Below are 16,317 nucleotides of genomic sequence, written 5' to 3' on the forward strand. Positions count from 1 at the left end.
TGACCCTCCTTGCCAGAGAGTTGAAGAAACAACCTTGTTTCTGCAGCAGACGTGAGAATCTTAAATATTTGCATATATACACATATACTGGTATATCTATTTTGTTGAACATTGTTTCTGGAACGTTCTTAGTTCAGTACACCCCTGTGTGTGTTCTTGGTTGAACAGAACTCAGATCAGATCAGAGGCTAGAATGGTGTAGCAGGAAGTCTGCTGAGCGTTTCATTACCAGAAGTCAGTTTTAGTATTTAGAATAATGATTCATATGGAGGTAGATCCTATGAGACTATGTGTGGAAGAATACAACCATTTCATCCCACTGGATACAATTATTTAGGTTTGAACATGTTCTAAATGAATGGTACATGTGTTGGTCAGTAAATGTTTGTGTATAATGCTTTGTAAACGTCATGAATATGCAGAGAAAGGAAGCTGGTGTGACATTGTGGATAGTTACATTTGCATTAGAAAGTTCTATTGGAATTAGAATGTGTTGTTGAGTGACAGTAAACAGGAAGTATGTCCGTCTCTCTCTCTCTCTCTCTCGCTCCTTGTGTGTTGTTAAAGACACATGCACACACCCACATAGATAACCACAAATATGTAGGTCTGAAGTCCCTTCTTAGACAGGTGAGTCTATTTTTATGTAAATTATTTCCTTGTTCTCAGAAAGATTCAGACATTTGAAGAGACAACCTTGAATCTGCAGCAGTCAGGTGAGAATCCTGCATTTATATACACTAAATATTCACATGACAATATCATTTACATCATAGAAATTCCTTCCTATACACTCTAAGATGTCAGAGACTAATGTGTTCACATCTGCTAAATGGCTGCATGTAAATGTCTCTGCTTGTTATGATCACACCCTGATTAAGGCACTATCTCCAAAAGAGAGAAGAGTGTGACTGTGTGTGTGTGTATTTGTGCTCTGTGTTTACTCTTTAGTGCTACTCTACAGCCAGCATAGATTTAGAACAGAGTCTCTCTGCCTCTCTATCCTGGACTCACGCAGTGGAACTAGAAGTCACATGTTATGTTGACTACATTTATGGACATCAGGGCTTCAGGGCTTTTTAAAACACCTGTGAATGTCTCTTACAGAATCCAGTCTGTTCAGAATCCAGTTAACTCTTGTCAGGTGAAGGAATTAGGCATGAGTGACAAACAAGTCAACTAAATTAAATGCATGGTGTAAGGACTGAGGAGATCAGACCATGGGGAGAAATACTTCCAAATATCGGAGTGAGGAGATGGACTCTCAACGGCGGACTGAACAGAGAAGAGAAAACATCATCATTTCCACAGCCCGCAGAAGAAGTCTGGAAGAGATAGAAAAGAGGGAGGTAGAGAAAAGAAAAGAGGGAGAGACAAAGAAGAAGAAACAAGATGGGAAGGCAAAAGAGAAGAGAAAAGCAGGGGGGGAGACAGAGGAGGACAACAGTGGAGCAGCATCTAATGACCAGAGAAACTCAAGGTGAGTTCAGTTGTTATCAGTCAGATTATATCTTGTTGATGTTGCCCCTGTACCAGAGTGTGAATATAGGGGGCAGTGTCAACATTGCTCCTGGGTTGTAGTACCAGGATGTGGATATAGGGGGCAGTGTCAACATTGCTCCTGGGTTGTAGTTCCAGGGTGTGGATAATCTTACCAGTCTCAGTATGCTCTCCTGTGAAATGTATCATAATCCGAATATTTTTAGGTGTTTAATGAAGTTTGATGCGTTGTGCATATTGAATTGTCATACGGATTTCTTATTAGCATGCTGTTCACAACAAGCATTCTTTGTAAATAGACGGGACGGGACGGCAGAACTGTTTTGTTTTTTTCTCACGTCAAAATGTTGCCCCCACCCCCTCTCAGAGGGTAAAATCGCCTATGCAATTATATACCACGTCTTTCCGTCTTTACAGCCAGCCACCCGTCGCTGTGTGTTGTGCCTTGAGGGAGAAAAGCGGTGGCTTGCTTGGGGGAACAGCGCCATCTGCTGTTGTGAATGTATAATTACATTTAAAAGTCTAGACCCCGAATATAAGACGACACCTTTTTTTCAGATGTTTTTCTAGGAAAAAAATATTGTCTTATATTCGGGACAATACGGTAATTTCTTTCTTTCATTTGTTCTCCTTCCTCAGGCCCTCCACCTCTCATGATGGACAGAGTGAGACAGAGAGGACAAGAGAAGACAGAGGTGAGGCTGTATTTCTGTACTGAGGTGGAACACTGGACATGTTTAGAAGTGCAAGCTACCAGTTTACCATTCTCTTCTCTCTCTGTGTGTTTGTGTGTGTATTTCTCTTCTCTAGAGGCAAAGTTTGTGGACACACATCGGTCTAAGCTCATTCAGAGGGTTGCTGAGGTGATGCCCATAGCAGATGAACTGCACCAGAAGGGTATGATCCCTGATGAGCTCTACTCTGACATCCAAGCAGCCCCGACCAGACAGAAGAAGATGAGGGAGCTGGACAACGCCTTAAAATCCGGGGGAGTCAAGGTCAAATCAGCCTTCTACAGGATCCTCCAGGAGAAAGAGCCTCATTTACTCCAGGACCTTGGTAAGCTCTGTTGTTAGATTATGTTTATTTAATCTTGTCACAATCAAATAAGTTGTGTTTCTTATTCTTATCTATAACTGCACCATAACAAAAATGAACTCCAAACTATCTAAGAGACAACATATGGAGAACCTACTGCACCGGAGCTCTACCAAGTTAGCCTGATAATCTATAGTAAACTGTGTGTGTGTGTGTGTGTGTGTACGCGCGCGCATGTGTGTGTGTTTGTTCCACAACTTTACAACTCTACCCGTTGTGGAGGCTCAGAGAAAAGGTGAAACCTTCATCCCACGCTTCTGTCTGTGTGCTACAGTTGCACTGTTGTCCCCTCCAGAAGGTCATACTGCTACAAGAACACAATCATCCTTTATCATCCCTGAGGTTCTGTAGGACAGTATCATCCTTTATCATCCCTGAGGTTCTGTAGGACAGTATCATCCTTTATCATCCCTGAGGTTCTGTAGGACAGTATCATCCTTTATCATCCCTGAGGTTCTGTAGGACAGTATCATCCTTTATCATCCCTGAGGTTCTGTAGGACAGTATCGTCCTTTATCATCCCCGAGGTTCTGTAGGACAGTATCGTCCTGGTCTTGGACATCATGGTTCTTGTTTTTCCTTATCATTTCAGAAGGCGTAGCCACAGCCACACCATGCAGTGCCACCAAACAAAGGTGAGATATGTAAAATCAGGAGAATGTTTTTGTTAGAAGGGTCCATTGCGTTTCACAGATCTATACACTGTTACTGTATAAGGATTGTGATTGTACTGGATGTTGTTTTATGCTTTTTATTCTTCATGTCTCACTCTACATTTTCACTTTCTCCCATTCTCCCCTTTGCTGAACCAAAAAAGAGTTAAAGACAAACTTCAAGACAGTTTGAAGAAAATGTTTGAGGGGACTACAGAAGACAGAAAAACTCTCCTCAACAGCATCTACACAGAGCTCTACATCACTGATGGAGAGAGTAAAGAAGTTAATACAGAACATGAGATCAGGCGGATTGAATCACTCCAAAAATCATCAGTTACTTCTATCAACTGTAATGACATCTTCAAACCCCGTCCTGAACAAGAAGAATCCATCAGAACTCTGATGACGAAAGGCATGGCGGGTATAGGAAAGACAGTCTCAGTGCAGAAGTTCATCCTTGACTGGGCAGAAGGGAAAGCCAATCAGGATATAGATTTCATCTTTGTGCTTCCATTCAGAGAGCTGAATTTGATCCAGGATGAGCAGTACAGTCTGCATGACCTTCTGTGTTACTTTCACCCTGAACTGAAAGAGAAAGCAGACGCAAGCATGTTTGCATCCTCTAAAGTTCTGTTCATCTTTGATGGACTGGATGAAAGTAAACTTCCATTCAGTTTCAGAAACAAGAGGTTGAATGATTTAACAGAGACATCATCAGTGGACATGCTGCTGACAAACCTCATCAAGGGACATCTGTTTCCCTCTGCTCTCCTCTGGATAACCACTCGACCAGCAGCAGCATATAAGATTGAACGCCAGTGCATTGACCAGATGACAGAAGTACGAGGCTTCACAGACCACCAGAAGGAGAAGTACTTCAGGAAGCAATTCAGTGAAGATGAGGAACTAGCCAACAAAATCATCGATCACATCAAGAAAAACAGAAGCCTCTACATCATGTGTTACATACCTATCATGTGTTATATCACTGCCAAGGTTCTAGCACCTATTCTGAGTAAAAACAAGAAAGGAGAGATCCCTACATCTCTGACTGAGATGTACATTCACTTCCTGATCACTCAAACAGGGATGGCACTTGGAAAGTATGAAGAGAGAAACGAGAAAGATCAGTCTAGACAGAAGATCCTGAAATCAAGAGACAACGACATTCTGAAACTGGCCCAGCTGGCATTCCAACAGCTGCTGAAGGGAAATCTCATATTCTCAGAGGAGGAGCTGAAAAGGTGTGGAATTGATGTCAATGAAGCAGCAGTGGAAAGTGGATTGTGCACAGAAATCCTGAAAGAAGAGCATGGCCTGTATAAGAACAAGGTGTACTGCTTTGTGCACCTGAGCTTTCAGGAGTTCCTTGCTGCTGTCTATGTGTTCTACTGCTGTGTGAGAAACGACATCAGTTCACTGGAGTCTCTCCTGGAGAATGTGTCGACAGAGCTGCCCCTGCATGAGGTGCTGAAGAGAGTTGTGGATGAATCTCTACAGAGTGAGAATGGACATCTGGACCTGTTCCTCCGCTTCCTGCTTGGCATCTCACTGGAGTCCAACCAGACTCTCTTACAAGGCCTTCTGTCACAGACAGAGAGCAGCTCAGAGACTGTTGAGGAGATGAAGAAATACCTTAGGAAGCCAGATGTGGAGAACCTCTCACCTGATAGTTACATCAATCTCATCCTCTGCTTGACTGAGATGAAAGACAGTGCAGTACATGAAGACATTCACAAGTTCCTCATGTCACCAGATCGAGATGAACAAGCTCTCTCAGGAGATCACTGCTCAGCACTGGCCAACGCACTTCTGATGTCACAGGGTGTGCTGGATGAGATGGACCAGAGGAAATACAACATAGCCAAGAAAGTGCATAACAGACTGATCCCAGCTGTGAGGAAATGCAGAAAGGCAATGTAAATATTAATGTCAAACTGACACATATCACACTAGTATAAATGACGCTGATTGTTTTAAAGGACTGTGTTAATTCAGTTGCTTTTCTGTGCAGTCACAGACCCTCAGACATATATGGGACACACCAGGTGGGAAAGAGGGTGTATATATTATCTGAATGTATTCGTGTTTACAGTGTACTCTACCTCCGCTCCAGCAACAGCGCAGGGCGAGAGGTAATGTTGTCAGTGATGTGTGTTCACTCATTGATTGGTTGTTTTCTTAGCAGGATTATGCAAACACTACCAGACCGATTTTCAAGAAACTTGGTGGAGGGGTGTAGCATAGGCCAACTTACAGTACAACCTATTAAATATTGGAGTGAATACGAATTAGGGGGCAGATCCACAAATCAAAACAAACATTTGAGCGAAGCCAGCTGTCCGTGTGAGGGCGATATAGACACAGGGTTTGGACTGGGGAGTGTGGGGGGAGAGCCCGGAGACGGGCGGCTGTAGCTCAGGAGGTTGAGCGGGTCGTCCAATGGCGGTTCAAATCCCTGCTCCTCCTGACAAAATGTCGAAGTGCCCTTGGGCAAGACACTGAACCCCCAATTGCTCCTAATGAGCAGGCTAGCACCTTGCATGGCAGCTGACACCATTGGTGTGTGAATGTGTGTTTGAATGGGTGAATGAGAGGCCTTCATTGTAAAGCGCTTTGGATGAAAGTACTGTATAAGTGCAGTCCATTTACCATTTACCATAGCAACCAGTATGGTTCTGCTTCAGAAAGCTCTCAGTCTGGAAATGCATGTGCTACATGATCAACAGCAAAGGCACAGAGCAGCATGTTATCCATCAATCCCCTGACAGAGTCAAATAGAACCAAAGATGGAGGCTGGGATGGTGGAGGCAACAATAAAACTATAGCTAGCACATATCAGCCACACTTATCACATTAATACTTTATACATACATAATGTTCATTTCATTGTTTATGGTTTCTCGTGTATATTGGTTTGTTTGGATCTACTGACATAGTGCAATCATTTTTAAAAGTAAAAAGAAAACATACAACTCAGCAGATTCAGTGTCTACACTCCTACCACCATGTTACAAGCTACTTTACAAACCTGACAAGCTCCACGACATTGGTGCCATTACAAGGACAGAGGACATGTGTTTCCTCTAGACAGTAGGAAGGGAGTAGGTGGGGTGACAGGAGACATACAATAGGTCTGTGAAAGAGATAGAGATGGGATTTGAACCCTGGCAACTCCAGCTCATGAAGGACATGTTCTCTGTTTCTACAGACTGACTGACATGACGCTCAGCCTTGAGGACTGTGAATCACTGGCCTCCACCCTCCAGACACCAGACTGTCCTCTGAGAGAGCTGCACCTGAAGAACATTACCAGTTATATGAAGATGATAAATAAGATGTTATATTATGATAACCTGCATGTTGTCTTCGCTGCCATGAGAGGTCCACACTGTAAACTGGAGACACTGAGGTCAGTACCTTTACAGGGGTTTTTACATGATGACAACCCTAAAATGGACACATGGCTGGACAGTCTGTTGGTCTCACATTGTCACTCTTAGAGCATGTTCATATGCAGTCTTTTTTCAGTTCAGTTGATTTTCTGGTGACTCACTGACCCTCAGATATACTGTATGGGACACACCAGGTGGGAGAGATGGAGAGAATATTTGAATGTCTTCATGTTTAACATTCATTATCCCTGTTAGCTTGTTACTAAACTTTAATGCGGTAATATTTTATTAAACTGACTGATACCGCATGTCTACACACACTCCATCACATCTGTAGGGATCGTATATGATGAGTTATTCCTTTATTTGAGTGTCATGCTTCAAATGCAGCCCAGCCCATGTGGACTTATTATAAATCACTTTCCGCTCAGTTTTTCATAAACAAAGATCAAACATATAATTAAAGAAACATCCAAAATACACACAAGATATTTATAATAAAACACAAAACACACCAAAACACATATAGGCCTGTGAACTCACCAGAGTTGGGTGTAACGCGCTACAAAAGTAATGCATTACAGTAACATATTGCTGTTGGCAGTAACTAAGCAATATAACATGTTACAGATACTGAAGGATTTCGGTAATATTGTTAGTTACAATGTCAAATAATTTGTTACTTACGGTATTGAAACACACGCACAGGGAGAGGGAAGTTTATTGTCTGTGTGTTTGTTTGCTGGCATTTGATTGGGGGGGTGTGAACGGGAACGGGGGAGAATGAGGATGAATGATTGATTGGTAAAGTCCACTCACCTGGAATCTGCATAGCTACAGCGCAACGCTACATGACCAGCGAAGAGAAGACAACAATGGCTACAGGTGCTATGTTTTCACAATGGATACACTCCCATTACGAGAGCAAACCAAGCAACATAGATTCGATTTCTTTGGATTTCGATCTGCCCTTGATCCCCGAGACTTGAGGAGATTTGTGTAAGAGTATGTTGCCGAAGACATGCTGCCTCTGTCAACAGTAGAATTGAGCGCTTTTAGAAAGCTTATCATGAGACTTACTGGCCAAGTTCCAAGTGCCCTTTTACTCCACTGTTCAACTTTGAGAACCAGAAAAAGAACATGCAAAATGCACTTTCAGAATTAAAAACACATGCTTTAGGTATTTTAGTAGTATGTAATACTATCCCTCCAGAGCCCTAGGTATAGGTTAGGCTAGGTAGCTTCACTTGTGACTCAAGTGGTAGAGTGGGTCGTCCAATGACCGCAGGGTCGGCGGTTCAAATCCCGGCTGCTCTTCCTGTCCACATGTCGAAGTGTCCTTGAGCAAGACACTGAACCCCAAATTGCTCCCAGTGAGCAGGTTAGCATCTTACATGACAGCTGCCACCATTGGTGTGTGAATGGGTGAATGAGAGGCCATTGTGAAGTGCTGTGGATAAAAGCGCTGTATAAGTGCAGTCCATTTACCATTCATCAGCCTTTGTAACAGGTTTCCTATCTAGCCAGCTTTTTGTAGGGCAACATATTGATATAGGTCAGCAATTAGGTTCAACCATGGATGCCAATTATTACATGATTATTCAGTTTGTTTATTATCTACAGTAGATTTGAAAAAAAAGTGTAAAAGATTAAAGTAAGCTAGCCTAGGCCTAGCTCGTAAAATATTGGTTTGCTGTATGTATAGTTTTATTTTCATACTCACATATGTCCAGGATTGTTTCAAATTAATCTTATAAATAAATGAATTACTCTCAAATGAACGTAACTCGTAATGTGTAATAGTTAGGTTTTGAAAGTAGCTTACCCAGCACTGGAACTCACACATCATGTCAGGAGAGCCTGACATATCTTACTTAAAAACAGATTGTTCTCTAATCCAGGCCTTATAAATAAAACGGGCAATCTTAAATACTTCAGCCTTAAATAACCACTTCAGCTTCTGGCCATTATCTGCCCAGAACAGCTCAGGGTCTTGATTTTGCATTTCATCAAACAAGGGAATCCTCAAATCATAATATAATGTATGATAAAATATGAAATGAAATTCATTTTCAACATCTTTTTGATCACAGCCCACATAATGCATGAGCATATCCTGTTCTCTTCTGGCTTCGCTGTGAACCGACCTACTTCAATAGAAAGGGGAAGGATACCAGTTCTCAGCTGAGCACCACTGATCTCTGGCTGATCTCTGGCTCCTACAGTAGTTAGGAAGGACGTAACATAGGGCTCAGGACTAAAACACTGCTTCATCTGAACACATGAACGACATGTTCTCTGTTACTACACACTGACTAACGTGTGGCTTAACCAACTCTCTCCATGACTTCTAGCCTGTGAGTCACTATGTTGTCATTGACTTTTCTGTGTGTAGACTAAATTCTCACTCTAGTCTACTTGTTACTCAGCATGTTGTCGTGTATTTGCATCTCCTATTTAGGCTGGACAACTGTTTCCTGACAGAGAACAGTTGTGAGGAGTTGGCTTCAACCCTCAGCTTAAACTCCCACCTGACAGAGCTGGACCTCAGTCACAGTGACCTGCAGGACTCAGGAGTGAAGCTGCTCTCTGATGGTCTGAAGAGTCCCAACTGTAGGCTGAAGATACTGAGGTCAGTTATTAGAAACACACTCCACCAATGAGAGATAAATATGTTGATAATTCCACAAATCAATGTATTTATGATGAAAAGGTAAACATTGATATGTAGCTGAGAATATATTATTCTTTATTTGGCAAATAATAGATTATTCAATTTCTCTTATGTCACTTGCTCTCATTTTACATCATGCATCATACTGGTAAACACATTGTATGCAGTTCCATCTCTCACCAGCAGAGTGCAGCAGAGCTGTTGTAATATCCTGATGACCTCTCTCTCTATAGGCTGTCTTTCTGTCGAGTCACAGAGGAAGGCTGTGCTGCTCTGGCTTCAGCACTCAGGTCAAACCCCTCCCACCTGAGAGAACTGGACCTGAGCTACAATCACCCAGGAGACTCAGGAGTGGAGCTGCTCTCTGATCCACTCTTAAGGCTGGAGAAACTCAAGTTAGTATCAATTACTAATGCACGTCTTTACCAATTATGCTTTATGAAATGTTGATCAGTCCAGTTACTGTTGTTATAACAGTTTTCAGATTCTCTGTATTTCTCATGTTGGTGTGAGTCGGGTCAGGTCCTGATAGAGTAGAGCTCCTGCTTCATCACTCTTCTAGGCAGTACTTCACACACAGACATGTTCTTATATTGAGTTATCACTGAGTCCTAGTTGTGTCTTGTCCAGACTGCTCTTCATACACATGCCATGTGTGTGTGTGTGTGTGTGTGTGTGTGTGTGTCACTCTTGCCCTGTCTCTTCCTCTGCCTCTCTCATAGTGTGGACCACAATGAAGAGATCTGGGTGAAACCACAGCTGCTTAAGAAGTGTAAGTTGTTGTTTTGAAGAGCTGTTTTGGTCAATGTACAAAACAATAACCTGAGGGAATCACATCCATCCATTGACTTGACATGTGGAAATGCTTGACCTCAATCTTTTGTTCAATTAAACTTTAACCTTATTCTTCCTAGATCATGTTCAATCCATATTTAATCTCTCTGAATATAGAGCTAGCTACAGGAGCTACCTAGGAACACACACACACTCTCTCTCTCTCACACACACACACACACACACACACACACACACACACACACACACACACACACACACACACACACACACACACACACACTCTAACACAGGTTGTAATCCAGCCTTTCTCCTCTCATCTGTAGATGCCTGTGATCTCAGTCTGGACCCAAACACAGCACACAGAAAGCTCTCTCTGTCTGAGGACAACAGGAGGGTGGAGAGGGTTGAAGAGGATCAGCTGTATCCTGATCACCCAGAGAGGTTTGATAGAGCCAGACAGGTGCTGTGTAGAGAGGGTCTGACTGGACGCCATTACTGGGAGGTGAATAGGAAGGGGGGTGCTCTTATAGGAGTGACATATAAGACCATCAGCAGAGAGGGAGACAATCATGCTTCTGGACTTGGAACCAATGACAAATCCTGGAGTCTTATCAGGTGGGATCAGAGAGTCGGCGTCGTGCACAATCAAGAACCGACTATTTTACCTGAGTGGTTACCTGCATCCAGCAGAGTAGGAGTTTTCCTGGACTGGTCAGCTGGCGTACTCTCCTTCTACAGCATCTCCTCTGACACAATGACCCACCTGTACACATTCCACACCACATTCACTGAGCCCCTCTACCCAGGGTTTGTGGTAAGGGGCTCAGTGACCCTGTGCCAGGTAGAGTAGCCTCCCGTGTCCTGGAGGAACACCTTGGTCTCCATGGAAACACAGTTCTGTCCCCACACACCTGTGTGACATGATGGGGTGTGGTTGATTGTAACCATGACTACAGATACAGAGGTTGTCCCAGGTCAATGTTGACATTGATGACCCCACTGTGGTCATGAGGAGATGAAGGGTTCTGTCCCTTTGACTGGACGTCCTTGTTCTGTTAGAGTGCTGCGCTGTAAAAGGACTTTCACTGTGAATAGCAGAGACTTGACTTGTTAAATCTATGATTGAGGTTGATATAATGTGTGATGTCTGTAAATATGATATAATGTATGATATCTGAGAATATGTCAATTTGTTCAATGTTTGTGTTGCAGCATGAATTCAACACAACACTCCTGTTTTATAATGACAACCTTTTGATTTCATGACTTGTTCAAGATGAATAATTGAGATACTGTTTATGGAAACAATGATCCTGCAGAATATGTTTTAAGTCGTGCATTAATTGCTCGTCTATGTACAGTATGATTGTTGTTTTGCACATTGTGATAATAAAATGCTAAATCTTCGTATTAACATGAATTCATATTTCAACTCCCAAAGAGTATGTTTTTACTAGTGATATGAGATCTATTTTAGGTACTTACTGCCTGTGTGTGTGTGTGTGTGTGTGTGTGTGTGTGTGTGTGTGTGTTTGGTTGGAACTAAGTGTTTCTGGCTGGCCATATGGAAAGACAAGCTGAAGGTTCATACTCTAGCACCCAAGGAAAACGTGTGCCCGTGTGTGTGTGTGTGTGTGTGTGTGTGTGTGTGTGTGTGTGTGTGTGTGTGTGTGTGTGTGTGTGTGTGTGTGTGTGTGTGTGTGTGTGTGTGTGTGTGTGTGTGTGTGTGTGTGTGTGTGCGTGCGTGTGTGCGTGTGTGTCTGCTTGCACACCCTGCCACACACAAACACTAGAGGAGGAATCCTATGCTTCACTAGTTGGTGTGTGTGTGGTTGACTGCTGCCGTCATGGTTACTCTTCTTGGTTTGCTGGGCTTGTGGGTCAGTGGTCATGTGACGTGACCAGGAAGTATGTAAATGTCTCTGCTTGTTATGATCACACCCTGATTAAGGCACTATCTCCAAAAGAGAGAAGAGTGTGACTGTGTGTGTGTATTTGTGCTCTGTGTTTACTCTTTAGTGCTACTCTACAGCCAGCATAGCTTTAGAACAGAGTCTCTCTGCCTCTCTATCCTGGACTCACTCAGTGGAACTATAAGTCACATGTTAGGTTGACTAGATTTATGGACATCAGGGGCCTCATTTATCAAAGAGCGTGTAAATTCAGGTGTAAAAGAGGGCGTACGACGAAAACGAGAAAAGGGCGGACTGCCGCGTACGACGAGAATATTTACACGCTTTTCGGATCCATCAAACATGGCGTACACGCTGCTGCGCCGATTTCTCAATCCCACGGTGTCGTAGAACACAGCGGACGTGCACGCGCCTCGTGTTCCGCCCTCTCCACGCCCAAATTCAACCATATATGGTCAAAACTATGACGGTAAACAACGGCTCTGTGCACCAGCTCCACTACTTCCTGAAAGTCACTTGGCATCTTTATTTCCTGTCCTATATGATTGGCTTAAGTGATTAATCAGGTGTGCGGAAGACCCAGCGCACACCTGATTAATCACTAAATCCAATCATATTGGACAGGAAATGTAGGGCCAATCCCAAACCACCCCCTACCCACTCCCACTCCGCCACCGAGTGTCCCTCCAAATGAAGTGTCACTCGCAGCTGTGGAGGGCACTCTCAATCGAGGGGGAGGGTATATAAATGGAAAGCCAAATGTGGGATGGACTCCCCACTCTACCGGAACCGACCGGGACAGGGCCGTCACCATGGCATGTTTAGGTGATTTATGGGAAAAAAAATTAGGATTTATAATACAAATATAAATCACTATAATTAAATCCATGTATGATGAGAAATGGTCAAAAGTCCAAACGGAAATGTTTTTTCAAATGAACTCTAACTAAATGAATACTATGACACTGTCCCGAGACAAAGACATAAATCCATTAATAACTTACTCCTATGCCTCTTTGGCAGCATTCCTTCTTTTGTGAAGCTCAATTTGCATATCGCAGCCTAATGGAAAGGAATATATGATGTAGGCTACATTTGACGTAGACCTAGGCCTATTTAGATTTATTTTATGTCGGCTATGAATACAGGCTTTTAAGAGTTTGCTACAAGTCAAGTGATATAGGGATAAAGTGATGTTCTCCTATTTTTGTCTTCGATTTTGTTTGAGGCAATGAAATCAGTGTGAGAAAAACAAATGTTTGAGTGCTGTAAAATAATCTGCAATAATTGACAGTGTAGGAAGACGGAACTTTATTTATATGCGGTTTCCTGAGGCATCTCTTTGGCACGTGCACTTCCTGCTTCGGCTATCGGGCTATCGATGCAGGTGTAGCCAGGCTCAATCTGCGTTGTGTTTACGGAGCACACTGGAGGACGACGTGCATTCAAATAACTTTTTTATTGTAGACTGTTCCTGCATGGACATGTAGACAGGGCACGAGAACACATTAGCCTCTGGCAATAGTTCGTTGCTCGTTGGCTAACCCTGCAGTCATGAAAACGGGGAAACATTCTTTTTATATTCTTATGTGAAATAAAAGTGACCTCAAGTCTAACATAACTCATTCAATATGAAATACTTCAAATCTCCCAGGGGGGGGGGGGTTACATACACTATAACAGCAGACTAAGTACTGTCACAAGATTAGCTTAGACAGACCGACAGCACTGACCTTGTTGCACCCATACTCCCCAAAAGGGAAGGAAATATAGATGCGCACAGTTAACCCCACAAGGTCACGCCCCCAGATACCCCAAAACCAATCCCCAGCCCTGTGTATAATAAATCAACCAATTAAAATCAAAGGCGAGCAGAAACCCAAGGAAAATAATAATTATTAAAGTTATACAATAAGAAAATCTAGTGGAACAATATTAATCCTGTTACACAGGCTTGCTATTTAAGGGGTTGACAGCCCACTCGCACTCCAAGCGCACTCCAAGCTAATTGGTTTGGGACGGCCCTTAATATGGCGAAGCTCGGCGTGAACGCGCAAACGGAGGGGGAGTGGATAGGGCGAGGGCTTAGGGGGTGGTTTGAGATTGGGCCAAAGGAGCCAAGTGACTTTCAGGAAGTAGTGAAGCTGGTGCACAGAGCCTAACGCGGAAAGAAGAGAAACTTTTCGGAGACGGAGGTGCATGTGCTTGTTGGTGAGGTCCACGCGAGGAAACAAATCATCTTCGGAAGGTATTTGTACGAGCCTACCTTTGTCTGATTGCTCCTACAGTTTAGGTAGCCTACTGTACGTTTCGTGCATCCTGTATGTGGCGTAGGCTACACGGACATGCTGTATTATGTGGCTGTGAGGAAAGCAAACATTCCACACATTCTGTGGTAGGCTATGATTGATTTAGGACCAAAAACAGGGAACGATAACACAGATGATCTCTTCATAATGTTAGACCACATGAAACATTTTCCCCTCTGGGAAATTTAGACTCATCTAAATCACCCGGTAAATCACACTTAAGCATTTATTTGGCTGCCAACAGAAAAACATATCAAATGAATATGGCTACACAATTAAATGTGTAATGCATAATCAAGTTCACAGACAAACTCAAAGAAAATGAGTGAAATTGTTTCTCAAGACTCTGACGTGGGGTGGGACTAACTACAGTGGCCCTCAAGGGTCCTAAATCATCCCCTCATCCTGCAGGTCCTGAGATGGAGGGAGAGCGCCCCCCAGTGGCAGCATCACCACATGACTATCACACCTAGTGAACTATGAATTTTGATTCCAGACCCAGACACACACACACACACTGAGGGTTTTTGTGGTGACTTACTTTCTTTCTCTCTCTTTCTTTTTTCCTCCCCTCTTTTTTCTTCCCCTTCCCCTCTTTCTCCCCCTATTCTGTTGTTTCCCCGTTTTTCTTCTCTCTCTCAACAGGTTCTGGAGAGGAAGTGAGAGAAGAGAGGGAGATAGAGGGAGGACAGGAGAGAGAGAGAGAGAGAGAGAGAGAGAGGGGGGTATATATATACACATATGGAGTAACTAAATTACATGCATGGTGTAAGGACTGAGGAGATCAGACCATGAGGAGAAATACTTCCAAATATCGGAGTGAGGAGAGGGACTCTCAACGGAGGACAGAACAGAGGAGAGAAAGCATCAGAAGAAGGCTGGAAAAGAGGGAGGTAGAGAAAAGAAAAGAGGGAGAGGACGAGAAGATAGAAGATGGGAAGACAAAAGAGAAGAGAAAAGCAGAGGGACCAGAGAGGAAGAGAGATGAGAGAGAGGCTAAGAGGAAGAGAGATGAGAGAGAGGCTAAGAGGAAGAGAGATGAGAGAGAGGCTGGGATGAGGAGAGGAGAGAGGGAGGCTGGGATGAGGAGAGAGAGAGAGGGAGGCTGGGATGAGGAGAGGAGAGAGGGAGGCTGGGATGAGGAGAGAGAGAGAGGGAGGCAGGGATGAGGAGAGAGAGAGAGGGAGGCAGAGATGAGGAGAGGAGAGAGAGAGAGGCTGGGATGAGGAGAGGAGAGAGGGAGACTGGGATAAGGAGAGAGAGAGAGAGGGAGGCAGGGATGAGGAGAGAGAGGCTGGGATGAGGAGAAAGAGAGAGGGAGGCAGAGATGAGGAGAGGAGAGAGAGAGAGGCTGGGATGAGGAGAGGAGAGAGGGAGGCTGGGATGAGGAGAGAGAGAGAGGGAGGCAGAGATGAGGAGAGGAGAGAGGGAGGCTGGGATGAGGAGAGGAGAGAGAGAGAGGCTGGGATGAGGAGAGGAGAGAGAGAGGCTGGGATGAGGAGAGGAGAGAGAGAGGCTGGGATGAGGAGAGGAGAGGACTCAAAAGAGAAGAGGGATGAGGGTGAGGCTGAAAGGAGGAGAGAAGAGGAGGAGACAGAAGAGAAGAGAAAAGCAGAGGGAGCAGAGATGAAGAGAGAAGAGATGGAGGCGGAGAAGAAGAGAGAAGAGGAGAGAGAAGAGAGGAGAGATGAGGGTGAGGCTGAAAGGAGGAGAGACGAGGAGGAGACAGAAGAGAAGACAGAGGAGGACAGCAGTGGAGCTGCATCTGATGACCAGAGAGACTCAAGGTGAGGTCAACTGATATCAGTCAGATGCTATCCTGTCAATGTGTCTAGAAAGCTACAAAGATTCCTACTTGTTTGCTGTTGAAATGAAACCAAATGCCTGTTTTCTCATTTTCAGATCATCCTCCTGTCATGACAAGCAGAGAGAGACTAAGAGGAGAGATGAACTCAAAGGTAAGGTTGCATATGG

General features: G+C 43.8%; 1 protein-coding gene across 1 annotated transcript; it reads left to right on the forward strand.

Moving 5' to 3' along the window:
- Positions 1-1,149: 1,149 nt before the first annotated feature.
- LOC311327270 (NACHT, LRR and PYD domains-containing protein 3-like) lies at positions 1,150-11,363 on the forward strand. The gene is made up of 10 exons (XM_084460303.1): positions 1,150-1,480; positions 2,140-2,195; positions 2,311-2,559; positions 3,191-3,233; positions 3,416-5,173; positions 6,466-6,666; positions 9,111-9,281; positions 9,557-9,718; positions 10,046-10,095; positions 10,445-11,363. Exons 1-10 carry the CDS (start codon positions 1,221-1,223, stop codon positions 10,969-10,971), a joined length of 3,477 nt encoding a protein of 1,158 aa, XP_084316429.1. The 5' UTR covers positions 1,150-1,220; the 3' UTR covers positions 10,972-11,363.
- The last annotated feature ends 4,954 nt before the right edge of the window (positions 11,364-16,317 follow it).

This window comes from Borostomias antarcticus, assembly GCF_949987555.1.
Source record: "Borostomias antarcticus genome assembly, chromosome: 31".
In the NCBI taxonomy this organism is placed as follows: domain Eukaryota; kingdom Metazoa; phylum Chordata; class Actinopteri; order Stomiiformes; family Stomiidae; genus Borostomias; species Borostomias antarcticus.

Coding starts and splice junctions, on each gene's coding strand:
- LOC311327270 (XM_084460303.1), top strand. CDS start 1,221: ATGGGGAGAAATACTTCCAAATATCGGAGTGAGGAGATGGACTCTCAA. Junction 2,196..2,310: donor GAGGACAAGAGAAGACAGAG/GTGAGGCTGTAT, acceptor TCTCTTCTCTAG/AGGCAAAGTTTGTGGACACA. Junction 2,560..3,190: donor TCATTTACTCCAGGACCTTG/GTAAGCTCTGTT, acceptor TTATCATTTCAG/AAGGCGTAGCCACAGCCACA.